Source organism: Hyaena hyaena, unplaced genomic scaffold (assembly GCF_003009895.1).
Source record: "Hyaena hyaena isolate Hyena2069 unplaced genomic scaffold, ASM300989v1 scaffold_652, whole genome shotgun sequence".
Lineage (NCBI taxonomy): Eukaryota > Metazoa > Chordata > Mammalia > Carnivora > Hyaenidae > Hyaena > Hyaena hyaena.
Genome location: NW_024081284.1, coordinates 973309 through 1000646, shown reverse-complemented (window position 1 = coordinate 1000646; position 27338 = coordinate 973309). Strand labels below are relative to the sequence as shown.

General features: G+C 46.3%; 1 protein-coding gene across 1 annotated transcript in view; it reads left to right on the top strand.

Moving 5' to 3' along the window:
* The first annotated feature begins 437 nt into the window (after positions 1–437).
* RIPOR2 (RHO family interacting cell polarization regulator 2) overlaps positions 438–27338 on the top strand; it is a 230348-nt gene continuing 203447 nt past the window's right edge. Inside the window, exon 1 of the mRNA XM_039216706.1 lies at positions 438–566. Coding sequence (XP_039072637.1) covers positions 491–566 — 76 coding nt within the window. The 5' untranslated portion in view covers positions 438–490. The remainder of the gene's footprint in view (positions 567–27338) is intronic.

Here is a 27338-nt window from a genome sequence, read left to right as displayed (position 1 = left end):
CGGCAGCAAGTAGATCCCGTGCCCAGTTGTGTGAGGGCCGCTGTCCTGATTCCGGCCCGGCCGCCCCTCCCCGGGGGCTCCACCGGCCTGCAGACAGGGCCCCCTCCGGGCCAGTCTTCCTGTAGACGCGCACCTGCACACCTGCCCCCCCCCCCCCCCCCGGCTCCGCCGCCAGGCGACACAGGAGCTGCTCTAGAATAAATTACCGCCCATCACCTTCATGCATAAAACATGGCCCAGGAGGCCGGGGCAGGCTCGGCCCCACGGCCGGCAGCTGCCTTCGGGCCAGCGGGGAGCTAAGGGAAGGGAAGGAAAAGCGACTCAGAAGATAAAGAAGTCAGCGGAAGCCTCAGATACAAAAAAGAGAAGACGGTTTGTGTTTTGCGTGTTTTTTTTTTTTTTTTAAATGCAACAGGACTTGGCTTCCGTATGCCCTGGCGCCCTTCTGCTCCCTGCCATGAGAAGGTGGTAGAAGGCTGGCGCTGGGACCATGGTGCTGCCTTCACGATTACACTGGGTCAGAAGCAGGCCATGGAGGGACAGGATCCGGAGACGGCAGCTCAACCGTGAGTGTCCCATGGGTGCGGCCTGCGCCCCTCGGCTGCACTGGCCTGCCCTCCCCCGCTCGCCCCTCCCTGCCCCCTTCTCGCCGGGGGCACCTTCTTCTTCCCCTTTCCTTCCTGCAGCTCTATCCTGAGCAGAGGTAACAAAATATGCTTTGTTTCAAGTAGCAGGTGAGAGAGGGCCTCTCTCCTTATTTCTGCATCTGGATGGAAATTACAAATGAATACATGCGCCAGTCAGAGAGTTGTGTGGGTTGGAACTTTCCTTTATTCCAGGGGGGCAGTGCCTGTGACGGCTGACCAAACAGGCAGGGAGCTAGAGTGGGTGAGACCCAGGTCAGTCACATTTCCTTTAAAGGACCAGTCGTGCGTTTCTGAAATTATCTGACTCTCACTGAGGCTCCCCTTGAGGTGACGAAAACGGTAACTAAAAGGGAGAGTGCAGTGTTGCAGGAATCTGAGAAAGAAAAAGCGTTCCTAATGAATGACAAGACCATTACCCACCAACAAGTACCCTATCGGTGTGTGTCTGTTGCTGGAGAGGGTCATTTAACCCCACAAGTCAAATCAAGGGGCTACACTGCTGAGGCACGGAGTTGGGGCTGTTTTCACAGCACTCTCTTTGCCATGAGAAAAATGACAGTGAAGCCATGATGAGAAACTGCCATGGACTTCCGGTCTCAGCCTGAAGAGGCAACAGGGAAGGGCAGAGACTGTGGTAAAATGGGGAAACACATGTGTCCCCCATAAAGAGGCACCAGATTGTCATCAGATTGTTTTCACGAGGAATGGAGCTCCATGCGGCCAGGTTTTCTGACTTTTCCAGAAAACAAAAACATGCTCATTTCTAAGTCCAAGCCCTCAAGTCTAAACACAAGAAGTTAACTGTTTAAATACTAACTAACGGACCATAGGCTCTGACACATACTGTGATCACTGGCTTAAGGGCTGAGTGTTGTTCTTACTAAAGGCCCATCACATGGTACTATTTAAGCCTTGTTATATGTTGATGAGACTATCTCAGGGGTTAGACGCTCCCAGTGTAGACAGTTAAATTAAGAGAAACCAGTGGTTTGGGAGCATAAATAGCAAACAGTGGCGATCTATTAGCGTGAGAGGCTAAGCAGGACTGCTTGGGTTTCAAATGGCACCCCACATATGAGAAATTGCACCAGCCAAACCTTTAATACAGTGGAAGAGCCATTAGTAACTTTCTCAGAGCCCTTACCTTCTTACTCATCTGCTTTTTCACCTGAACTTCTCTTGAGTTCAGATTTTAGCTTTTGTGAGCCTTCCTTCTGCGTCCGTGGGTAAAGGGCTGCGGTCCCGCTGATTTTGGACAAGACCTCTGGCGTGTGTCACTGAGGAAGGATGGAGTATGACCTGTGTTGTTGCATAGCGCTGGTTTTTGGGGGGGCAGCCTACCCTCAACAAGTAAGAATTTGAGAGAAAGACCTATTTCGTTACGGTGATTTTACTTAAATTATGGGACTAACACCTGGACTTTGGGAGAAGGTTTCTGCTTGGCTTTAACATGAAACAATGAGGTGGTAATAAATGCCTAATCCAAGTTTGACATTAAGCAGGCTGGTCCTGACCTCTTCGGCGTAAACGTCTGAGGAAGGGGGGATCCTGACATTCCTCTGGAGTGGTCAGGAGGCCCGCTGTGTTAGAGTCAGTGTGAGTCAGAATTAGCGGTGGATCAAGTGACTTTGTCTGGGGTTGATTTTCTCCAACTCACGGAACACCTGTGCCTGTTTGAAGGCTGAGGATTAGAGGCCGCAGAGAGGGGAAAAGAGTGAAGACACCGAAGAGGGAAAGAACGATGGAGAAGCTTCTCACTGTAAACACCAGCCTGCAAGGCTGGCCCTACACATTGTTTTGCAGTTGCTAAATTCTGTCTTTGATAGCTTTTTCTGTCCTCTTTCTCTGAGGCTTTTCTCACAGGTCATCATCCCCTCTGATGCAGAGACCCAAGAATAACCCTCAGAGTGATTCTGTCATTAAGAAAAATAAGTTAACAACCCTTTTCCCTCAAATTCACAAAGGGACCTTGAATGGCCATCAGGGATACACCTGCCACCACGGTGCACTTCTGTGCCCATGCAGACATTGCTAATCAACTCTGCACTTCCGTGCCCATGCAGACATTGCTAATCAACCACCATTCTCCTCGCCCAGGGAAGTCAGGCCCAGTCTTGAAATCCTTTCCAACCCAGTGCTGCTATTTCTAATCAATTAGATTTGCCTCAACAGCAAAAACCTGTATTTGCATTCTATTGCTTTGTAACCAGTTGCCCCAATCTTATTGTCTTCAAACCGTACACCTTTATTACCACACAGCCTCAATCAGTCAGGAGACTGGGTATGAATCAGCTGGATCTGCTCAGGGTCAGTCAGCCAATGCTGTGGTCTGTGCATCAGCCTGAACCACGGTCTCCTCTGAGACTCAGAGTCTCCTTCCAAACTCAGCGGTTGTTGGCAGAGTTTAGTTCCTTGTGGCTATAGAACGGGGCTTTCGGCAAGGAAAGGCTCCCCACATGGTCCTCTCTACAGCATGGCAGTTCTGCTTTCTCAAGGTAAACTACAGGGTATCTGGTGCTGCTTGTGAACTCTCCTTTAAAGAGCCCTCCTGATTAGGCCAGGCCCACCCAGACAATCTTTTGATTAGTTTAAAATAAACTGATCAGATATCTTAATTACATCTGCAGAATCTTTCAGCTTTGCCCGTGTAACCTAATCATGGAAGTAAAATCTCATCATATTCCAAGTCTTGCCAGTGCTCTAGATGAGAGGATTACCCAGAGCATGTCTATTAGGGTCAGGAATCATGGGGCCATCTTAGAATTCTGCTTACCACAGAACCTGTCATCCTGACAATAGAACATGGATTTTTGAGCTACCAGAAAGCTTTGTTTTTATTCGTATCATGAAAAAGTTCAATTATACAGAAAAGAAGAGAAAATACTATAATGAATCCCATATACCCATCACTTAAATTTAACAATTGTTACCATTTTGCCATATTTGCTTTATCTGCTTCCTGCCAGAATATTTTAAAATAAATTGCAGACATTAGGACATCTCTAAATTTTAGTAAGAGCATCTCTAAAAAATTATACAGTCCTTTTCCTACATAACTGCCTATAAAACCAATGATCCCATAATATTATTCAATACACAGCCCATATTCAAATCTCCTCAAGAAGAAGCCAGTTCTGATCATGCTCTATAGGCCTATAACTCTTAGCAAAATGCCCAACACCTAGTGTACTCAGTAAAGGTTTGAGTTCAATTAAAATTATATTCTTATGAAAGCAATGACTCCAAATTCCATCTTCCCTTACTATCCCTGGCTGCTTCTTTCCACTCCCGATGTCTATAAGATGTTTACAGGCTATAGTCGTGTGGGGTGGGGCATAATGGAAGCAAGGTATGAGACTTCTAATGTGTTACCCTTCTTAGAGATATTTGCATTAATATTTTTTATAATGTTTATTTTTGAGAAACAGAGCATGAGCAGGGGAGGGGCGGAGAGCAAGGGAGACACAGAATTCAAAACAGGCTCCAGGCTCTGAGCTGTCAGCACAGAGCCCAATGCAGGGCTTGAACCCACAAACCACGAAATCATGACCTGAGCCTAAGTCAGGCATCTAACCGACTGAGCCACGGAGGCGCCCCTGGGATATTTGTATTTTAAAAGGGGCCACCAGAGAAAGGCCCAAATACACGATGGTGGGCAGACAGAAGGGGGGCTCGTCTGACACCCTGGAAACCTTATCAGGCTGCTTATCTGAGACCCCCAAGTAAAGAGGGGTGCGAGCAATAGCTCACTGGGGACGTGGGCCTTCTGAATGATGACAGCAGTGTCCGGGGTGGCTGTGGCAGTGAGGGGCAGGTGCCTGTGACCCTGACTTCCCTTTACTCTGCCACAGTTAGGGGACACTGAGGGAAAGGAAGCCTGGCAAGGGTATGCGTTTTGACTGCGAGGAGGTTTCTTAGCTACTGGCCTGTGGGGGCGACCCTCTACCTCCCCAGTGTCCACTTCCTCAGCCATAACGTTGCTGTTACGATGATACCTGCCTCATGGTGCTTGGGGAGGTTAAAAGACATAAATTGTGTCCCCTCCTTGCACTGTGCCTGGTACATGGCGGTGATGGCTGGTGGAATCTGAGGGAACCCAAGTGGTGACAGTGACATGGGGGACTGTACAGGGGGGCCACCAGTGGTTTTGGGTGGGTTGGGGGGTATGCCGTGCTGGGGAAGGTTGCCCTTCTTCCCTGACATCACCAGCCCCCACATCCAGCCACGTGCACCACCCCAGGCAGGAGGGACCGGCCACGCCTGGGAAAGCCACTCTGGCCCCTGGGGGTGCCACAGCTCCTTTGTTCTGGAAAACACGGTGTTTTCCCGGACGGTGGTTCCCCAGGCCGTTCTCAGCACAAGTAAATACACCCAGACGACACAGCCCAAGGAGGTCTTCTTCGTGAAAGGTTTTGCCTCCGTGTCTGGCGGAGCTTTGAGGACAAGGCGTCGCACCCTCCCGGACCCCAGTGACAGGAACGGAAGCATTCCAGGGCTCCCTGGAACTATGACAGTGACAGAGCTGATCCCCGGCTGAGATTGGGGATGCTGCTGTCTCCGAGATCGCGCTGGTGACTTCCTTCCCAGGGGAGCGTCCCTCGGCTGTGTCCTCTGCTCCTGTGACGGTCCTCCTGGCTCGGGGCGGTGACCTTCGCGCTTGGGACGGGGCAGCGGTGACACTTGCGGACTGTGTTTGGGAGCGAGGACCTTTCGGAGGAGGGCTCTCCTGTCCGGCTGTCCTGGACGGGCAGCTCCACCCAATGAGGTAAGAGCGCCGTGGCTCTTCCTCACCCCGTGTGACCTTGGAGAGCACCCCGGTCCCTAGAAAGTTCTTGGCGTCCCTTCTAAATAACAGGGGCTCCAGATGCAGCTGAAGCCGAGACCCGATGCTCCGGGCAGGTCCCAGGGAGCTAGAGAGGCCTACGGAGGGGGGGTGTGCAGGGCGCTTTCCCAGCGGCCTCTGTCCCCACGGGGACACGACGGCGCAGGTGGCCCCTCCTGCCCCAGAGCCAGTGGCCCCGCTTGCCCTCGGCTTTCTGCGCTGCCCCCCACCCTGGGCCACTCTCCCTCTCTGCCGCCCCCCTCCCCTGGGGTCTGCCCGGCCTGGGTGGCCGCCCACTTTGCAGATGCTCAGACGTCCTAGAGCAGAGGCGCGTGGCTGCCGTCTACCCAGCCGGCCGCTGTTATGACTCGGCCGGAATCGCCTAGAGGGTCCGTTTCTTCCAGCGCAACTGCGCTGGGGCCGGGCCGGTCCCTCTTATCCGACCCCCCCAGAACCCCTGTCATGGTGTCTGTCTCCTGCAAAGCCATACGCTTAAAGATTTGGGAGCAGCCAAATGAGGGGGCCGCCCCCAGTACAACGATGCCTTTCAGAACATTCCCTGTGATCCCCACGTTACACATTCTTCTCCACTCCGTTTATCCACCTGCTAAGATTGTCCACTAAAAGCCGCAGCTGCCCTTTCCCCAGCCACCACTCCCCGCCCTCACCCCCAGGCCGGAGTCTCTCCCCAGGCCCGTGTCCTGTGTACCCCACAGTCCTGTCGGTTACAGAGAATTCTGCTGTGTTTTGCTGAGGGACCCTGGCATTCCCACCGATGCAAGAATCATTTCTATACCTTCAGACATGGCGCTACCTATTTTCTCATGGTCCAGAGGACTCATGGCCTCTATAGAAGGCTCACCCTGCTTCCTCCTGCCTTAGGGACCGGGTCCGGGAGTGCCGGTGCCAAATGCCCCTTTCCAGCTCCTGCTGTCAGGGAAAAAAAGATGGGAAACCCGAGAAAGGGAGATACTTTGAATAATTCAAGGGGGTTCTGGTGGTTGAGAAAGTGCTCTCTTTGTATGTACACTGATCTGGACAGATATTTTAGCTGCCCGCAGCCAAGGGCGGACTGAAGAGAGGCTGCGGAGGGAAAAGGGAGGGAGGGGAAGAAGAAACGTCGACTACTACAGTGAACAAAAATTAAAAAAGAAAAAAAAGAAAACAGCAGAGGGATTAGAGAATTCAGGGCTTGGTGATGGATCCCAAAGCCTTTTATTCTCAGATTTGTTGTTTGCAGACAGATATAAAGAGCCCAAAAGTTAATCACTAGAGTAATGACTTGGTCTCTGCTTAGAAGCAGAAAATCAGCAAAAGAGCACATTTCTGGTAGCATTAAGCTCATGTATTTAGTTGGGGTGGAGGGAGAGGAGGGTCCTCGGGGATGGAAACCATCTTGAAATACGTGAGCCAAATATAACCCACTATGTGCGCACCCGGTTGTCCTCTGAAATGGCAAGATCGGAAATTGTTTAACTGCATACGAATAGGTGTGTGTGTGTGTGTGTACACCACATACCAGTTGTCTTGACTGTGAAGACAGTAATGCTAGAAAACAAGCTTCTCCTTTCTGTTTTGAGCTGATACAAAGCCATTATGTCTCTGGTGTAAGAACCAAGCAATATACAAACACATAAGGGAAGGGGAAAGTCCGGTGGACCCCCACCCCACCCTGGCCCATGACTGTACAGCATAGCACTCTCATTTCTTGAACTAAAATATACTAAATGTATTGTTTTCTTGGATCTGTTCTGCAACTTCCTCGTCTCCTGTAGCAACCTAACTTGAATACCTTTCTGCGTCCGTCAACAGCCATGAATTTCTTTAGACGGGGTCCATATAGCCAAATAAATACACACAAAGGCTTGCAGGGTTTGGGCAGCTTAAATATATCTAATCGGATTCACCTAAATATACACACACAGAAAGACCATAATTGTCAAAATGAGTTGTATTGGGTGTGGACTGAAGTGCCTGCTTAATTACTCGCCTCACCTGGAGTCTGGCACTCTGTAGCCATGCTGCGCGGCCTCTCCCGTCCCCACGTGGCAATGTAGGGTGGAAGTAGTCCCCACATGCTCCCGGAAGGGTGAATCTTTGCACCTCCTGCCAAAATTAATGCCGACTGGGAAGCAAGACCATTCCCTACCCCCTTGCAGGCCAGTCCTGGGGTGCTTGTGAGTGGCTGGTTTGGCTCTCATCCCCATCACAGAATGGAGAGAGGGAGCTGGGGCTGGAGCCCGTGTGCTGAATAGCGGGGCAAGATCCAGAAAAAACAGAGTCTGGGATATTTGCTGACTCTGAATTGCTGCTGTCCAAAACTTCGTTCCCTGAGGAGTTGTTACCCATAGAGTCAAATGAATCTAATCCTTCAATTTCCAGGCAAGTGACAAAAAAGCGTAGAGTATTCGCTCGCTAATACTGTGTTAAAGGAAAAAAAGTAAATACATGTAAATGAGCCTGTAGAGAACCTCGAGAGATTCCCCTTCTCGACCAAGAGGAAGCTTTACTTCTATCAGCATGGCTTCAAAGGATCGGGAAAGATGCTCTTTTGAGCCCATCAGAGGCCATTAATGAAAGGAATTTTGAGGGCTTGCAAGCCCCTCTCTAAATAGTACCAATGATGAAGGAAATGCGTTAGATGTGTTCTTTAAACCTGTTCCAAGATTTCATTAGTAACAATGTTCACATACAGAAAAGTCGAAAGAATTATAGTGGGAACATCTATACAACTACCACCTAGATTCTACTACTGAGATTTCACTGGACTTGCTTTATCTCCTATCTATCCATCCATCCATCCATTCCTCGATCCATCCATCAATAAATCTTATTTTTTCACGATTGACACTTCACTTTAAATGCTTCAAATCTATGTCATCCAATTTTTGTCAATGATTCTTTAAAAACATTTTTAGTCAGGGGAGCCTGGGTGGCTTGGTCGATTGGGTGTCCGACTTTCGCTTGGGTCGTGATCTCGCGGTTCATGGGTTTGGGCCCTGCGTCAGGCTCTGTGCTGGCGGCTAGCTCAGAGCCTGGAGCCTGTTTCGGAGTCTGTGGCTCCCTCTCTCTCTGGCCCTCCCCTGCTCGCGCGGTCTCTCTCTCTCTCTCTCTCTCTCTCTCTCTCCTAGAAATAAATAGAACATTAAAAAAATAAAAAAAATAAAAAAAAAATTTTTAGTCAAGTTCATTGAAGTATAATTTACAGTGTCTTTTTATAGAGTACTTTTACTTTTTAGCGTACTGTCCTAACGGTGTTGACAAACATCTGTGGCTGTGTAATTACCCCAATGAGCAAGATCGAGAAGCTCCACCCCGACATTTTCTCCTGCCCCTTTGGTGTCAAGCCCCTCCCTAGACCTTGTCAACCAGTGATCTGCTTCCTGTCTTATGGTTTTGTCTTTTCCAGAGTCGCTTATAAGCAGACGCCGAATCTGTAGCCTTTAGGGTCTGGCTTCTTTCACTTAGCTTAATACATTTGAGGTTCAGCCATGTTGTCTCATGAATGTTTGTTCCTCATTGCAGAGTAGTATCCCATTGTTGGGTGTATTTTTATGGGGTATGATTATCTGCAGATAATAAGATCTCTAGTCAAAAAGCATGGGTACCGATACCTGGGTGACTCAGTCAGTTAAGTGTCTGACTCTTGTTTTCAGCTCAGGTCATGATCTCGTGGTCCGTGGGTGGGAGCCCCACATCGGGCTCTGCGCTAACGGCACAGCATGGAGCTGCTTCGGATTCTCTCTCTTTCTCTCTCTCTGCCCCTCTCGGTACACGCACTCTCTCAGAACAAATAAATAAACTTAAAAAGACATGGGTAAAGGGCCCCTGAGGGCTACATGGCCTACATGGGTAGACATCAGTGTGGACAGTCCCCAAGGTCTCACTGGTCTTCGTGAACCCGTTGCCCTCCCCCCCCCCCGGGGAAGCTCTAGGCAAATCAGGGTAGTGAACGTTGCTGGAGCCCCACTGCCCCCCATCTACACCCTGGGAAAACCAGTGGGGCCTCCTCAGGGTGCTGCATTCAATCAGTGGAAAATGATTACGGTTCCGAATGTGTCAGACAAGTTGTCGCACTACGTTCCTTTTTCTTTGACACCATATGTGGTTGCGGAAGTTGTGTACAAGGCTGGGATCGCTTCGCCCAGTGTGAGACCCAGAATCAGACCGATGTAGGAGAGCAGAGGCCGGGGCATGGCTGTCCTGGCCCCAGGGAGTAAGAGACCGTTACAGAGGCCCCAGAGTCCTCCTGGGGTTCAGGAACTTTCTGGCTGCCCTGTTATCCGTCTCCATTTTTTCTCCCTAATTCGAGTTAAAATGTTGTGTTTTGCATCAAGAGCAAAAATCCTGCACCCGGAAGGAAAAGAGTGAAGGAATGTCTTGAGTTCTCAAGGAAATCATGTAGGTTAGCTTTCAGCTCTTAATCCAGCTTTTTAAAAATGTTTGTTTATTTTTGAGAGAGAGAGAGAACCAGTGGGGGAGGGGCAGAGAGAGAGGGAGACAGAATCTGAAACAGACTCCAGGCTCTGAGCTGTCAGCACAGAGCCCGACGCGGGGCTTGAACCCACGAACCATGAGATCATGACCTGAGCCGAAGTTGGACGCTTAACCAAGTGCACCACCCAGGTGTCCCTAATTCAGCTTTTAAATGAGAAGCCCGGACATAGTTATAATTCCCCCAAAGGACAAAAACTCCATTTCCTTCTAAATCGAAGTTACACGAAGTTGGATTGCCTTGAATCAAAGTTGAATTTAACTTCACAGTTGAAACGAAGCTGTTTGGTTTTGTAAAACGAGAAAGCCAGTCCTCAGGTGAGGCTACAGATTCTCTTCATCACCTTCAGCTCCATTTCTGTGTCGCCTGTGATGTGGGGGACCCTGCCCCATGAGTGCCCCCTCCAGGGCCGTGGGGGCCCGTGTTCCGCTGCCTCGGTTATGCCAGGGCCGCCCAGGCTTATGTCCCCCAGTCCGCGTCACAGCCCAGCTCTCGGGCCGCGCCTCCCCTCTGCCGCCACCAGACCAAGCCCGCTGCTGTCCACAGCTTCCTGACGCCGGCGTGGCCCAGGGGTCGCGTCCCGGTGTGTCACCCTGATGTGAATGATTCAAACCTCACACTCCCGTGGGTACAGGTGTTCCCGCCGGTCTTCTCCCAGCGGAGACTGCGAGCCACCTGTAAGTCAGGAGACCCACGCTTGCGTGGGGACTGCGGTTCAGAGAGAAAGGAGCAGGAGGGAACCCCACTGTCGCCCCGGGGAGTGGCTCGCGCCTGGCACCGCGCCAGCTGCTGTGCGAGTCAGTCTTCCACTTACTGCGCAGTCGCCCCCATGAGGTTGGCCCTTGTACAATTTTGCAGGGAAGGACTTTGAGGCTCAGGACACCTGAAGGGTTTGCTAAGGACGGCACAGTTACTAAGTGACAGAATGTAGCCAGGATTCAAAGTGGCTTCTTTGCAACCCAGGCAGCTCTCACCGCTAAAGCTTGCAGCGCCAGGTCCAACTCAAATGGACGGACTCCGAATCTAGTGATTTTTCTGTCCATCCAGGAAACTCGTCTTCCTGCGTCTCCCCAAATCTTAGAGTCTGGGCCCCAGTGAAATGCACACAGCTGTGGGTGTTCCCAAAGGTGAGCTCCGGAACCCCAATGTCTGACCCCAGAGAAAGGGATGTGTGGTAACCCCCTGGGAACCGCGTCCCCAGAGCTGTGCTAAAGGTTCAGGAATCAGAGAAATACAAGGAAACCACTAACAGAATGTTAAAATCTTTATGGAATGTGTGCTCTGAGTCCCCGTTTCTTTTCTATGCCAGACACGGGTGGTAAGGACCACTGCGGCAGAAACCCAGCCACCCAGCACCCCAGGACCAGAGCTGGTGTTTGTCTAGAGCACCCGGCCCCCCACATCTCCTCCAGAACTAGGAGAAATCCGGCCCGCTCAGCTCGCCCTCTGTGACCAGGGCTGCCACCTCCAGGGAGGCAGCCCGGCTTGGCGATCCCTTGACCCGTGAAACTCCCCTCTCCCTGCTTTTTCAGTGAGTTCCCACCCTGGTGGTGGCTCCTGACCCTGTTTCCCCACAAGGGTGCAGAGGCCGCGCTGAAGGGTAGAATAGGGCGGCTGAGGGCAACTCCCATCCCTCCCGGATGTGGTGACCCACACCCGGACCCCTTTCCTCCCCAGCACAGACTCCCAGACTTGGCTGGGGCTCACCAGGGGACGCCTCCCTCAAGACCCACCAGGGCCCCCCGACTCCAGCCGCTCCTGGGTCACCGTGTAGAAGAGGCCATCCCCAAACTGGTGACCCCCTTCCTGGCCTTGGGGAGGGGTTCCCGCTCCCCCCACGGCGCCCCCTCCCAGCTGCAGCCCAGCTCCCTGGAGACCCTGCCCGTCAGCCTCTGCGGGCCACCCGCCAGGTGGGCGGATGGCGTCCACCCTGCGCTGAGGTCCTGATGGCTCAGGCGTTGGGTGTGTGTGAAAATGTTTTGGCAGCTTGCACAACCCTACAGCCCGCATTAGAGCACACCTTTACAATTTTATCTTTTGTTGTAAAAACAGTTTATCCTAAGAATATATATAATTTATCATGAAGCTCTTAGTGGGCTTACTCTTGTTTGTTCTAATATTCGAAAACTTGAACACTTGATTTGCCCGAGTGGTTCCTTCCGGCTGTTGCTGTGTCAGGACTTGCAGGGACCCAATGTCAGCAAACACCCTGTCCCACAGGCAGGGGCAGGGGGGATGGCAGAGGGGCGTGGGGGCCCGGGACAGACAGCCCCGCCCCTGTTTGCCTCCGCCTCCACTGCAGCCCACGTAGGTTCCTTCCTCCGGATCGTCAGCCTCTTACCTCCCGACGCCTTCCTCTCTGGGAAAATTCCTGCACTCTCCCTCGTGATTTCCCCCATTGGCTCTCTTTTAAATTGTCCCCGTCTCGGATTTACGACCACGGTGACCTCCATCATACCGTGAACAGTCACCAATTCAAAGAAATCACAGGAGAATGATGTTCTAAATTGATACAACCGGTTTCTTTTACAAGTATACGTTAATTATTTTCACCTTTAAACATGTACAGAAAACAAAAAGAAAATAGACCGTAACTCAACAGAGGCTGACGAGTACTGACTTGTAGAAATTCTCAGGCTTCTTACTTCTGAGGAGAAGCAGGGACTTAGCACAGCTGGTGTCCCCACTGCTTACTCGCTGACCTTCCCAAGTGTTTTGGGAGATCTGTCTGTTCCTTTCGCCCTTCAGTCCCTTATGTATCATCAGCTGAGCGAAGATACTCTGTAGCCTGCTTAATGTGGATGACCGTAAATCTGAATGAGCGAGACTTCACATAATGAAACTCAGCTCTTCTCTATGCGTGTGGCAAAATGCACACTAATGTAAATATCTAATAAAACCCACACTAGCAGCCAAATAGAACAAATGGAGGCAATTTCCTTCTTCCGCACACATGAGCCCTGATTAATCACACAGCCTCTCACGTAGCATTTAGAGTCTTTTCACCTTTAGTTTTACCTGTAAATAGCATTCATTTATAAAACGGTCTTTCTGAACACGATGCTTTCAGAAATGACTCATCTGTGATTCAAAATCTAACAATCTCTGGAGCTTTTAATCTAATGCAGTTTTCTTCAGTTTTCTTTTGTTCATGAATGTACTTAAGATTTGCTTTAAGATACCAAGTGTTGAAGAAAGCATAAACGAAACATCCCTTAGAGTCCTAAAGAAGCTTACAACACATTCCTTTCTTCTATTCAAGCCCTGGTATTTTATTAGTCTCCAGAGTCTTGACCTCTAGGAAGAACCAGCTTCCTACTCTTCCTGAACAATAACTCACTGGAGGGACTCGGTGAGGAGAGTGATGGGTCCTCAGAGCCCACAAACAATGCTTCCAAGCCATATGGGAATAGTCATACTCATCTCATCACAGGAAATAGGTTTTTTTCTAAAGCCTGGATCACATTACTTTAGGTAATTTGTATGGTCTTCTGGACTCCAGCATCCCATTTTATTTTCATCAATTATATTCTTAAAAATAGTTTTGTTTTTTTTAAAAAAAGAGTTCTATCGGGGCGCCTGGGTGGCTCAGTCGGTTAAGCATCTGACTTCAGCTCAGGTCATGATCTCGCAGTTTGTGGGTTCGAGCCCCACGTCAGGCTCTGTGCTGAGGGCTCAGAGCCTGTTTCAGATTCTGTGTCTCCCTCTCTCTCTGCCTCTTCCCCACTCATTCTCTGTCTCTCAAAACTGAATAAATGCTTAAAAAATTAAAAAAAAAAGAGTTCTATCCTCAGAAATTCAGTTTAAATTTAAAAAAATATTTTATGTTTCCTTTCCTTTAAGGCACAACTGTTGCTGGGGGTTAGGGAGGGGTCGAGGGACAGAATGAACTTCCTCACCTCTTCCTGTCATATTTTAAAATTTTGAATCCGTTATAGTGAACATACAGTGTGGTATTAGTTTCAGGTGTACAATATAGTGATTCAACAATTCTGTACATTGTTCAGTGCTCGTCATGATCAGTGTACTTAATCCGAATCACCTATTCCCCTCCCCCACCTCCTCTCTGGTGGCCGTCAGTGTGTTCTCTGTGGATAAGAGTCTTGTTTTTTTGGTTCGTCTCTTTTCTTCCTTTGTTCATTTGTTTTGTTTCTCAAATTCCACACATGAGTGAAATCATACGGTATTTATCTTTCTCTGGCTTCTCTCAGTATTATACCCTGTAGACCCCTCCATGTTGTTGCAAATGGGAAGATTTCATTCCTTTTCATGGCTAATATTTCTTGTATACATTACCACTTCTTTGTCCATTCACGTATTGATGGACCTTTGGGCTGCTTCCCTAATTTGGCTATTCTAAATTTTTTTTAATGCTTTTTATTTATTTCTGAGAGAGACAGCATGAGCAGGGGAGGGTCAGAGAGAGAGGGAGACACAGAATCCAAAGCAGGCTCCAGGCTCTGAGCTGTCAGCACAGAGCCTGACGCGGGACCCGAACCCACGAACCATGAAATCATGACTTGAGCCGAAGTAGGCCACCCAACTGACTGAGCCACCCAGGAGCCCCCTAATTTGGCTATTCTAAATAATGCTGCAAGAAACATAGGGGTGCACATATCCTTCGGAATTAATGTTCTCATATTCTTTGGGTGAATACCCAGTAGTGCCATTACTGGAGCATATGGTAATTCTATTTTTAATTTTTGCGGAACCTCCATACTGTTTACCACAGTCGCCGCACTAGTTTGCATTCCCACCAACAGTGCATGAGGGCTCCTTTTTCTCCACATCCTCGCCAACACTTGCTGTTTCTTGTGTTTTTTATTTTAGCCATTGTGACAGGTGTGAGGTGATATCTCATTGTGGTTTTGATTTGCATTTCCCTGATGATGAGTGATGTGGAGCGTTTTTTCATGTGTCTGTTGGCCCTCTCTGTGTCTCCTTTGGAGAACATTTGTTCATGTCGTCTGCCCATTTTTCCATTGGATTATTTGCTTTTTTGGTGTCGAGTTGAATAAGCTCTTTATATACTTTGGATACTAACCCTTCATCAGATAGGTCATTTGCAAATATCTTCTCTCACTCAATGAGTTGTCTTTTATTTTTGTTGATTGTTTCCTTTGCTGTACTTCCAGAAGCTTTTTATTTTGATGCATTTATTTTCTCTTATCTCAGAGCACATGTCTAGAAAAATGTTGCTACATCTGATTTCAGAGAAGTTACGTTGATGTAAGTGGGGTGTTGAAATCTCCTACTGTTATTGTATTGGTATCCATTTCTTCCGTTATGTTTGTTATTAGTTGTTTTATGTATTTGGTAAAAGATGAAAGATTTATGCGATCTGAAGAGAAACCAGAGTATGTTGTTGTTTTATGTATTTGGGTGCCTCAATATTGGGTGCATTAATATTTACAATTGTTATATCTTCTTGATGGATTGTCCTGTTTATTATCTTATAGCGCCCTTCTTTGTCTCTTGTTATAGTCTTTGTTTTAAAGCCCATTTTGTCCCGTGTAAGTATTATTACCCAGCTTTCTTTTTACTTCCAATTACATGATCAATGCTTTTCAATCCCTTCGCTTTCAATCTGCAGGTGTCTTTAGGTCTGAAAGAACTCTCTTGTAGGCAGCATATATGTGGGTCTTGTTTTTTTTTCCATTTCATCATTCTATATCTTTGATAGGAGTGTTCAGTCCATTTACAAAGTAATTATTGATAGGTATGTACTTATTACCATTTTGTTCCTTGTTTTAGGGTTGTTTTTGTAGTTCTGTGTTTCTTGTGTTCTTCTTTCATGGGTGCTGGCTTTCTTGAGTGATATACCCGCATTTTCTTTTCTCTTTATTTTTTGCATATCTATTACTTGTTTTAAATTTTTGGTTACCAAGGCTTATATATAACATCTTATGCACATATCAGTCTGTATTAAGTTGATGGTTGCTTAAGTTTAAAACCATTTTTAAACTCCTCTCTCCCCCACATTTTAGGGATACAGTGTCATAATTTACAACATCTTATGCTGTGAATTATTTGGTTGATTTTTAAAAGTATACTTAATTTTACTGCCTTTGTGTTTCCTACTGTTTTTACTCCCATTTATGGTCTTTCCTTTCCACTCAGAGTCCCCTTTAACATTTCTTATAAGATTGGCTTAGTGGAAATGAATTCCTTTAACTTCTGTTCATCTGGGAAACTATCTTTCCTATTCTGAATGATAGCCTTGCTGGATACTCTTCTTGGCTGCAGATTTTTTTCCTTTCAGCACTTTGACTATATCATGCCATGCCCTCTGGTCTGCAAAGCTATTGATGAAAAATCAGCTGATAGCCTTATGGGGTTTCCTTTGTAGGTAACCGTTTCCTTTTCTCTTGCTGCTTTTTAAATTCTCTATCACTACTTTTTGCCATTTTAATTTCTATGTGTCTTGATGTGGACCTCCTTGGGTTGATTTTGTTTGGGGCTCTCTGTGCCTCCTGGATCTGGGTTTCTGTTTCCTTCCCCCAAATAATGGAATTTTCAGCTGTTATTTCTTCAAATAAATTTTCTGCCAGCTTTTCTCTGTCTTCTCCTTCTGGGATACTTGTAATGTGAAAGTCACTATGTTTGATGTTACTGCGTTACCTAAGGCTGTACTCATTTTTTATTATTTTTTTTCTCCCTCCCTCCTGTTCAGCTTGATTTCCATCACTCTGTCCTCCAGGTCACTGATCCATTCTTCTGCTTCCTCTAGTCCACTATTTATTCCCTCTAGTGCATTTTTATCTTCAGTTATTGAGTTCTTTATTCCTGATTGGTTCTTTTGCATGTTTTCTATCTCTTTGTTGAGGGTCTCACTGAGGTCCTCCACTCTTCTCTCAAGTCCATTGAGAATCTTTATAATTGCTGCTTTCACTTCTCTGTTGGGTATATTTCTCCATTTTGTTTAGCTCCCTTGCTGTGATTTTGTCCCATTCTTTCATATGGAACGTATTCCTCTGTCTCCTATGTTGACTAGCTCTCTGTGTCTGTTTCTGTGGGTTGGGAATGTCACCTACATCTCCTGCTCTCGAAAGCAGGGGCCTTATGAAGAACTGTACGCCTCCAATGCAACATCCCCCATTCTCCAGAACCTGGCGCTTGAGCGGTGTCTCCTGTGTGTGTTGTGTGCACCCAACTGTTATGATCGAGCACATTTTCCCTCAGTTTGGTTATTTGCAATAGCTCTCTTTACCTTTGTGGACAAGGTTTGGTCCCTGTGATATTAGCAGGCCAGTCTGCCTTGTTCTTGAGCTGAATCAGAGCAGACATTTGGCAGAAACGTAGTAGCACAGAGAGCAGGCTGCTTTCCCTCTCTTCTCCCCTGAGAATCTTTCAGTGGTGGGCAGGGCCAGCACTCAGAACAGATGTCTGCCAGCCCCCTACTGGGACCACAGTCAAACTGGTATATGTGCTTACCGTCCCCTCTTCTTGGGGCTAGAGTCACGTTGGAGTGGTGCTGGCCCTCTACTGGGGCTGCTTGCACACGATAGGCTTATGGCACTGCTTGGGATGGGCTCCAGCCCAGGACATATTGGAGACGGCAGATCTGCAGAAGTGACGGCAGGGCACGTGGTTTTAGCAAAGTTTATCTGTGAAGGGACCTGGAGCCACTTTAGAGGCTGGAGTGGGTGGACTCCCAGAAGCAAGGAGGGGCATGCTATTGGAAAGCCAGGCAGAGAGTGTTCCTGCTGTGCTGGTTCCCAAAGGTGCCCTTGTTTCTCAAGGAGCAGGGGAAAGAAATGGCATCTGCTATCTTTTTTGTTCTTAGAGAGGTCTCCCAAGGATCCCTGCCCCTTTAGGGGTGCCTAGACGGTTCCGTCAGGTGCCCAACTTCAGCTCAGGTCATGATCTTGCAATTCATGGCCCGCGTCGGGCTCTGTGCTGACAGCTCAGAGCCTGGAGCTGCTTCATATTCTGTGTCTCCCTCTCTCTCTGCCCCTTCTCCACTCGTGCACACACTCTCCCTCTAGTAAATAAATATTAAAAAATTTTTAATTAAAAAAAGATCCTTGCCCCTTTAGCACACATTCCGAGATTAGTAAATAAATCTCCCTCCCATATAACCCAAGCGGTTTTCAAACCGCTGCTTCTATATTGTATCCCAGTGGTTTGTTTCGTGTGCCCTCCCTTTAATGGCAGGGACTCAGTTTCCTCTTGTCCACCTGGCTCTCCCACAGCCCAGCTTTCTGATTTTTAAAGTTCCAGGTGTTAAGCCCTACTGATTGTAAGAACTCACGGAATTTGTCCTCTCTGTTTTTCACAGCCAGTTGTTATGGGAATTCATCTTCCCTGTGCAGGCTCCCTGTGCCTGGGGTCCCGGGGTGAGGGTCTATGTCTCTCCCCTCTCGATGGTCACAGTATCCCTCCCTCTCATGGACAGTACATTTAGCTCCCAACCAATCTCCACCCTTCCTACCCTCTTCGGTGTGGCCTTTTCTCTACATTTAGCTGTAGGGAGTCTGTTCTGCCCATCTTTGGGTTGCTTCTGGGTTCTTTACACTAATGTGGGTATCATCTAGTTGTGTCCATGGGACAAGGTGAACTTAGGATCTTCCTGCTCTACCATCCTCCTTAGAAGTCTGTTCCCATCATTTTTAAATGCCGTGCTGCTTTTACATTTCTAACCCTTAAGAAGTCTCACTGTCATGATACCCAGAGTTTCCCCAGCTTTGGCCAAGGGCGCTGCTTCTTAGTAGTCTCTGTATAAATCCAAAGTATTATTTCCAAGTAGCAGAAAATTTAAAAACCACCAGACACTTACTTGAATTTCTTTGTCTAGAAGGACCCTAGAGTAATAAGTAGAAGGTTTTAAATTACCTTTTTCCATTTCTGCCTATAACTTCAATCAAATTCTTCAAGCTCCCACCACCCCTGTGAACACCAGGACCTGTGGGTGGGGATGGGCATGACGCAGAGAGGGCGTCCCCTTAGAGTTAGATGAATAGGCAGACATCTCTACTTGTCTCCTCTGTCCTCTCCTCCCCACCCCCATCGTCTCTGTCTCTCCCATCTTATCGTGCCTAAATACTCAGCTAACAGTGATATTTAACCCAGAGTCACCAATTTGGCCTCCAAGAATGTCGTGAGGCAGAAAGAACAGCAACTTCAGTTTTCAAGTAAGTATCTAGAAGCATAGAAAAATCACTTTTCATGCCATCAAAGGACACTGTGGGAGGAAGGATATCAATGGGTTACAATGAGCATAGAGAAGAACTGAAGAGAAAACGTTGGCAAGATCTAGAAACAACATCAGCCTTTGCTCGTTCCAATGCCCTTTGCATTCTGTGAGGTCCTCAAGCAGGGGAAGTGGTTCTAGGGAATCCTCCAGGGGAGTACGGGCAAGGACCCTCCTTTCTCTCTGCTCAGTCGTCAGTGAGGCTATTCCAGGACACAGACCTCAAGGCCTATGGCCATTCTCTTTCTCCAGCTCCTCTGAAAGGCAGCTGGTTGCCTTTGGCTGGTTGAAGGCACACTATTAGTTATATGTGGTATATTAAAAATAAGTATATTGCGGGGCATCTGGGTGGCTTAGTCAGTTAAGCATCCGACTTTCGCTTAGGTCATGATCTCGCAGTTGGTGGGTTCGAGCCCCGCGTCGGGCTCTGTGCTGACTGCCAGCTCAGAGCCTGGAGCCTATTTCAGAGTCTGTATCTCCCTCTCTCTCTGACCCTCCCCTAATCACGCTGTCTCTCTCTCTCTTAGAAATAAATAAAAATATTAAAAAAAAAAATAAGTACATGCCCTTCAGTTGTAGATGATTAAACAAACCATGGTATATCTATACAATACTATACGGCAATAAAATGGAATGGAATGGATACATACATTTGGATTATGCTCAGATGCATTATTCTAAGTGAAAGTTGCCAGACTCAAAGGGCGACATATTGTATGATTCAACTTACATGTTGTTCTAGGAAAGACAAAACTGTAAGGATAGAAAACAAATCATTGTCCACCAGGGGTTGGATAGAGGTTGACTACAGGGAGGTCTGAGAGGATCTTTTTTGCTTGACGGAACTCTTCTATATCTTGATTGTGATGGGGGTCACACTACTGTATGCATGTGTCAGAACTCATAGAACTGTATACCGTAAGGAGTAATTGTACTCCATGTAGATTCTTACCCCCCAAGAGAAATGTATCTAATTGCATCAAATTATGGGTTTATTTCTACACAAGTCCCCTTGCCACTAACCTTCATTATAAACCAATTATTTGACCAAAGAATTAAGGAATTAATGACTTTGATATAATAGAACAGATTTCAATATGGTCCCTTACCAACTCATATTACAAACAAAATCCTCAGCCATACTCTTCTCACATTGGCCACCACTTTCCTCCCATAACTGTCCCCCCAGGACCCCTCTCTCCAAGCAGGACTGGTCTCCCCCTGCCCCAAACACTCAGAGCTCACTCTTCCATCTGTCCCTTTTCCCTGGGGCTGCCCTGTCCAGAAGGGCTTCCCTTTCCCCTCTCTTCTTCCTCCCCTTGAGCTCACTTCCAGCATCAGTGAGCACCCAGGAAGTGTGTGTCCTGTGTGCAGAAAGTACAGTCCTAGGTGCAAAGGAGACAGTAAACCAGATAGGAATCTTGTCCCCAGATGCTCAGAAGCTTAGTCATGTAGATCCAGGAAATAGAATTTATGCCAACGTGTTAGAAGTGTTTTGACAGAATTATTTGTGAACTGTATTTTCTTTCAGCTCATCAGGGTTATCTATTTTTTTGACATTGAATACTTATTACATTGGTAATAAGAAGGGAAAGCAGAAATTAAAGACTTAATAAGTGGTTTGGACCAGAGATTGTCAGACTTTTGAAAGTGACAACTAGACATTAGGATGTCAAAAATTAGAAACTGTCACTATCAAAAAAGAAATTGGTGGGAGGAGATGCCCTGTGGAATCTGTTACAAATGGCGGACGCGTCCGTCTTAATCCGTGTCGGTGCTCCTCATTCAAAGAAGAAATGAAGCCGAAATACCATACTGACTTCTTGCAGAGCACAGAGGAAATTGTCTCTCAGACAAGCGTAGTTAATTGCAATGAGCGGATCCTAGGAGGGAAAATATAACAGACCTCACCAAGGCTGTCATGTGTTTCATGTTAAATACAGCTCAGCTCTGCTTTCATTCTGTAACCAAGTCCCAATGATCTTTTGGTTAAGGGAAAAATGTTTTCTTTCTTGCACAATTTCCACTAATACAGTTGGAGACATTTACTTTTGTTTATTATTCAAAGAATAACAAATCCACTTCACTCACAACAAATTTCAACGCGAGCTGCTTTTTAATAAGATCTAATGTGATACGTATTATTGGAGATAACTTATAAAAGTAAGTACAAAATATACATAAAAATATTCTGATATCCCACCGTCTAGATATAACTATTGGTAACATATTGAAGTATGTCTTCCTAGTCTTTAATTTATATATGTATTTATATATAATAACTGGGATCATATTACATATAAGATTTTCTTTCAATTATTATTATATCATAACAAACTTACCCCTGATAATAAAAATTCCTCCAAACTGGATTTTTAATATGGTATCTGTAGTATTTCATCACACAAATGTAACAAAGCCTATTGACATCTCAAATTGTTCATTAGAATTAATACCTTTGTATGATTTTTGTCCACGCCTCTGATGATTTTCATAGAAAAGATTTATTTAAGTGAGATACAAGGGCACACATATTTTTAAGTCCCCTGGCACATATTGTTAAATTGCCCTTCTTGAAAGTAGTACATTTACCCTGAGAGTGCAAGAGTATGCCTGTTTTCTTAATAATTTTACTACCTGTAAGAGTATTTGTGTTAAAAATATACACAGTGGTCAAAGGTGGAATACTTTGAGCACCAAAAGAATAATACCCACTAATGATTGAAATACATCAAATACATAACAGTCTGAATTCATAATAAAGCACACAAAATATCATTGTCACCTTTGGAGCTTGCTAGCTTATTGCCCTCAAAATATACTTTAAAGAAATAAATCACACATTTGTCCTTTCTTCCCTACACAAACTGTATTTCCAACTAACTAAAAAGATGATGAGGAAATCGTGGCTATAAATGTGAAAGGAGAAGAATTGATAAGATCGCCATTCTGCAATCCTCACGAAATCATGGATAGAGACAATGATCATTAATAGATGTCCAAACTCTCAATGAGAAATTATTAGGGCCCTTTATAATGGAGGGGTCCAAATGACATCACGTGAACTCATCTGTCAATCTTAACATCACCACAGATGGGACAAGTGACATATGTACCTCAGGATCTGGCAGATAGGAAGCAGACAGCATCAGCTATGAGCAGTCTTACTGAAAACACTGAATGGGAATCTAATCTAGATCTTAATACTAGTTTATAGAAAATATAAGAATTAGAAAAACAAGTTAATCAACCACCTGAAGAAGTAATCAGCCCAAATCAGAATGTGGAAAATTCTATAGGACGAATTTTCAACAAATACATAGTATTTGTTGGCTGAAATACTGGGGGAGAGCAGTGTGATCAAACAATTGATGTTGAAAAGTTCGGTGTTGATGAATCTGTGCTCTTCAAAAAGGAAGAAATCATAACAGAATAAGAAATTCTTATTCATTACATCCAATATCATACAATGACTATCCTATACAAACTCTCTATTTTTGGTGGTAGATGATTCTGGATATTACTAGGTTTGCTTTGGCCAGAATTTTAAATGTTTTCTCTATGTTTCTGATTTTTCTGAGAACATATATCAGTTTGCAAATTGTATATAAAGCATTAAGAAGACTTCTGAGATAGTCAAGGTGACTTCACTGTATTTGAAACTGCAAGGTCAATGAAAGCAGTTTAGGTAGTAACCACCAGGTGGTGCCACTTTCTAGCTGTTTTTTTTTTCCCTGAACCCAACATCAAACGTTTCTTCTGACTTTAACAGAAAGAAAGAAGGATATAACACATTACTCACTCATGTATCTTTTCTATAAAACCGTAGCTTCTAAGTAAGTAATTTTGTATAACGATCAACTTTTAACATTTCTTGACAAACCTAAATCCAATTATGGGCTCTCGTCACTAAACACAACTGTCTAAGGATTGTTCAAACTTTTTTCTCAAGGAGAACATTTAGTTCTTTTCTCGTCCCTGGGATTTCCCCAGGATTTATATATATCTGAAAACATCACTTCATACTATCCAATAATGAAACCGTGTTTCTTTCTTCCATATGGTGAGCTTTTGGGGAGCAAATATGATTTTATTCCTCTACGTAACCTGTGCTTGGCAATATTTGGTTCATGGTAGCTCAGCACATGTACATAGAAAGACAGTAGAATCAGGAAGGGTAAGAAGTGCCTCCTCAACCCTACGTGTGTAAATCTGAGTTCCTCCTGCCATTACTATCTTTCTTGCCAAGATGAGACTTTTTTTTTTTCCATTTCACCATATAAGAGCGCTTCAGGACAAATGAATTATGAATGTCCCCTATACAGTTGTCTGCAGAGGAAAAGCAGGAAGTAAACATCACCACATACTTCTGTCTGCACCTTGATTTTTTTTCAGTACCAATAAGTCTTTATATTAAAGATTTAAAGAAATTAAAAATTCATTTCATTTTTTCAGAGGAAAAAGGGAGAGAGAGTTGGCCTGTGTTATGAAATGACAAAGAGGAAAGGAAGTGGCCAGTAGGGCAAAATTAACCATTAAATAAACATCCTCCAGTAAAGGGGCTCCAAACCCCACATTCAGAAATTGGAGAAAAAGGGATCAGGGAATGAACAGATATGCTTTCCTATCCATCCCTCCCCATAAATCCAAGATTTCATATAAAGCTTGGGTTTCTAAGAGTAAACACGGTTTCACATTCATCTGTCTCTCATTGAACAATTTTGTGGCCACTTTGACATAAGCTTCTTGCAACCACTTAAAAGTTCCTGAATGAAAAAGCTCCTTCCTTTTCTTGGTCTCCCGTCCCCACTTTCTATGCTGAAATCCCCGCCATCCCTCCGCCCTGTCTATCCTGGATTGGAGAGTAAATGGGTTTGGCCCATCTAAACAGAGCAGCATGCATGTTTCGAGTGGATGACCACAAGAAACGGTGCTTAACCAGGAGAATTGGGAATGACGATGGAGTGGTCCTAGTTTTGACACAAATGGTTCAGGAGTTGTGGAGTCCCAAGAATTAAAGTGTGTGTGTGTGTGTGTGTGTGTTTGGACTGGGGATGAGAGGTGTGGTGTACCTTGACTTTTGAAGTTTTAATCTCTTTCTACTCTGTGGCTTTTCTGGCAACACACTTTTAACTCTGCATCATCTCCTTTCTTGAAAAATAATCTCCATGTTCAAAACCAGTTGTGTCTCCATCATGGTACCGTCTTGTTAAAGGCTCCTTAATTCTATACACAATGTTAGAATACCAGTAGTTGGAATACAACTGTTATTTTAAGATTTTTTTCTTTTGAGAAAGAAGGACAGAGACAGAGAGCAGGGAGAGGTAGAGAGAGAGGGAGAGAAGCCCAAGCAGGCTCCACACTGAGCGCAAAGCCCAGCAAGGGGCTCCATCTCACCAACTAGGAGATCGTGATGTGAGCCAAAATCCAGAGTCAGATGCTTGATGAACTGAGCCACCCAGGTGCCCCTATTTTAAAACAGAATTACAGGGCAATTTTCTCACCTAGTCCAGGAAAACCAGCCATTGTCTTGGGTGTTCACTTATTACATGCTTGTCATGGCCATAGTCAGAATCGTGCCCCCGAAGGAGTCTCCTCCAGTCCCTGGAGCTGTAAATAAGTTGGGTTCCACGGCCACAGATGGAATTACTGATGCTTATCAACTAAGCTTAAAATAGGGAAATTAGGGCCCCTGGTTGGCTCAGCCAGTGGGGCATGTATGCGACTATTGATCTTGGGGTCCTGAATTTAGGCCCTACATTGGGGATGGAGCCTACTTAGAAAAACAACTAGGGACATTATTCTGGATTATCTGCTTGTGCCTAATGTAATCATAAGTGTCCTTATTAAAAGGGAGGCTGGATAATCAAAGAGAAAAATTCACATTGCTGCTTGGCTTGCTTTGAAGATGAGAGGGTGAGGCCACAAGCCCAGGGAATGCAAGTGGCCTCTAGAAACTAAAAAGTCAAGGAAAAAAATCCTCCTTTAGAGCTTCTGAAAGGAAAACGGCCCCCCTGACTCCTTGATCTGAGGATCTCTGACCTTCACAATGAATGTGTTCTTGTTTAAGCCGCTAAATTTGTGGTCATGTGTTACAGCAGCCACAGGAAACTGGTACAGCCACCCGGTATGCATGGCCAGCCGCGTGGCCTCTCTGGGTGACAGTATGAAATTACCACCCTAATTATGTCTAGGTTTTAGGCAGAAGTGCGTGGCTTAAGTATTCTAATATCCAAAATTGGAACCTCCACTCCCAAAGGAACCGTTCCCTCACGAGGAGCTCTAAACACTCCCCAGTTGTGTCCGTTCTTCTTCGGAAATGAGTCCGGACGGGACTGTGCCCACGCGCCCGCTCCGACAGCCTCGGCTCCCGCGTTCCCATCCGTCACTAACCCTGCACGGTTTTCCTGGGCTCCCGTGCGGCAGCCTCCGCTCTCCGGGGTGAGGACACGAGAGCAGCAGATCACAGCCTCCAGGAGTTTACCATCTGGGGAAGGGGTCCTTACCCTAGGTTATCCGCTCCCCCCCCCCCCGGGGAATTGTTTTCTAGAGACGAGCCAGAATAAACTTGGAATCAGTAAAAATTTTTTTACATTACAAGGTAAAAAAGCAAAAACTAAAAAGGAGACAGTTTGACATTTTGAAGTCAGAGCTTATTTGATGAGTGTTCATAATTATAGGAAGGAAAGAAGTAATGAAACAGTTGAGGAGTCGTCCTCACCGCCGGGCCTGGAACTTTATCTGCCGGGGGTTGTTGCTTGTGAGGGTAACTCCATCACCAGCTGTTCAACGTTCTTGGATTCGTGACTCTTTGTCCTTCAGCGGATCAAACCCTCTCTTTTCCTTTTCTTCTTTCCTGTTAGGCGTGTCAGCCACCATTAAGTCACGCTGTGGAGTGCTCAGTGCAGTAAATGTCATGCAACTTGAACATGAAGCTAATTTTACTTCTCATGAATACAGCTCCCGCGAGTTCCCTTTGAGACGAATGGGGGGGATACCGCCCATCCTTACGCTCTACCTGAAATCACTGAGGTTTACCTTCAGGGATGCAGCTTCCCCTCGGTCTAAATTTTCCATCCCTGTGGGTTTCGTTCCCGCAGCTCCATTCCATCGTTGATGCCCTCGCCTCGGGAAGTATTGAGTGAATAGCTATTTATTATTTTTAGAACTCCATTTCCAAGAGAAGGCTTTCAAGACGTGATTAGCCTCTCTTTCTGTAGGCCCATGAGAGGCCTCCCCCTGCCCCGGTACAGAAGAGTGCCCCGCACAGCCTCCATGGAAAGCTAGGGAAATTTCTCTCCGGGAGGAACATGCGAGAGAGGCCCTCCCTTCTTCTCCCCAATTACTATAATACTGTTTGGCATCAATTCGTAAACAGGCTTTGAAAAGGAAATGAGGGTTTGGTAAACGTGACTGACTTGTCCTGACGTGGGCGCAGAGTGGGGGAGACCCGCGAATCTCCCCCTGGGTTACATCTAGGACATCAAGAGGGCAGCGTGCCCGCCGGAGCCCCTTGGAAGGGCAGAAAACACCGTTTCATTAGGCTGCACGAAGGATGCGTCTCTTCATTCCACATCCCCTCGTGTCGGGAAGGTTTTGTTATTTTGTGCTCATTTCAGAAGCTGACGCATAAATGGTGTGTATGTCTGTTGCCATGACGACCCAGCAGCAGTTGGCCTGGGCTTTTTAACCGAGTACAAATGTGCTCTTGAAGATTTGCTTGTCAGAATTTGCCAGACTATTTTCCCTCCTGGATTCGCACAAAAGCTTTAGAAGATTCCTGACGGCATTTAGCGCAGATACGGGCTGAAATTTCGTGTTTGGCTAACACGGATGATGAAGCTCGAAGCTCTGATCCCCTCCCGAAGTATAATGGTGTTCCAGTCTATCACCACAATACTTTGGGGGCAACTCTGTATAATTAAAGAGAAGGACCGAGTATAAATGCAGAAAAAGAATCTTGGTGATTACCAGAACTGAGGCTTCTGTTGACGTTTAATGTGACTCATACCTGCATTTAATAAGGGGTCATTGTTGCTGCCTGTGGTTTTTTTCCTACTTCGACTTGTCAAATCCGTATGTAGGTGCTGTCCCAGTGCGGGGGACCCCACAGTGCAAGCCAAGGGCATGATCATGCACGCCTTTCTCCACCCACTTGCTGGGCCCCGTTTCCCCTCCTCC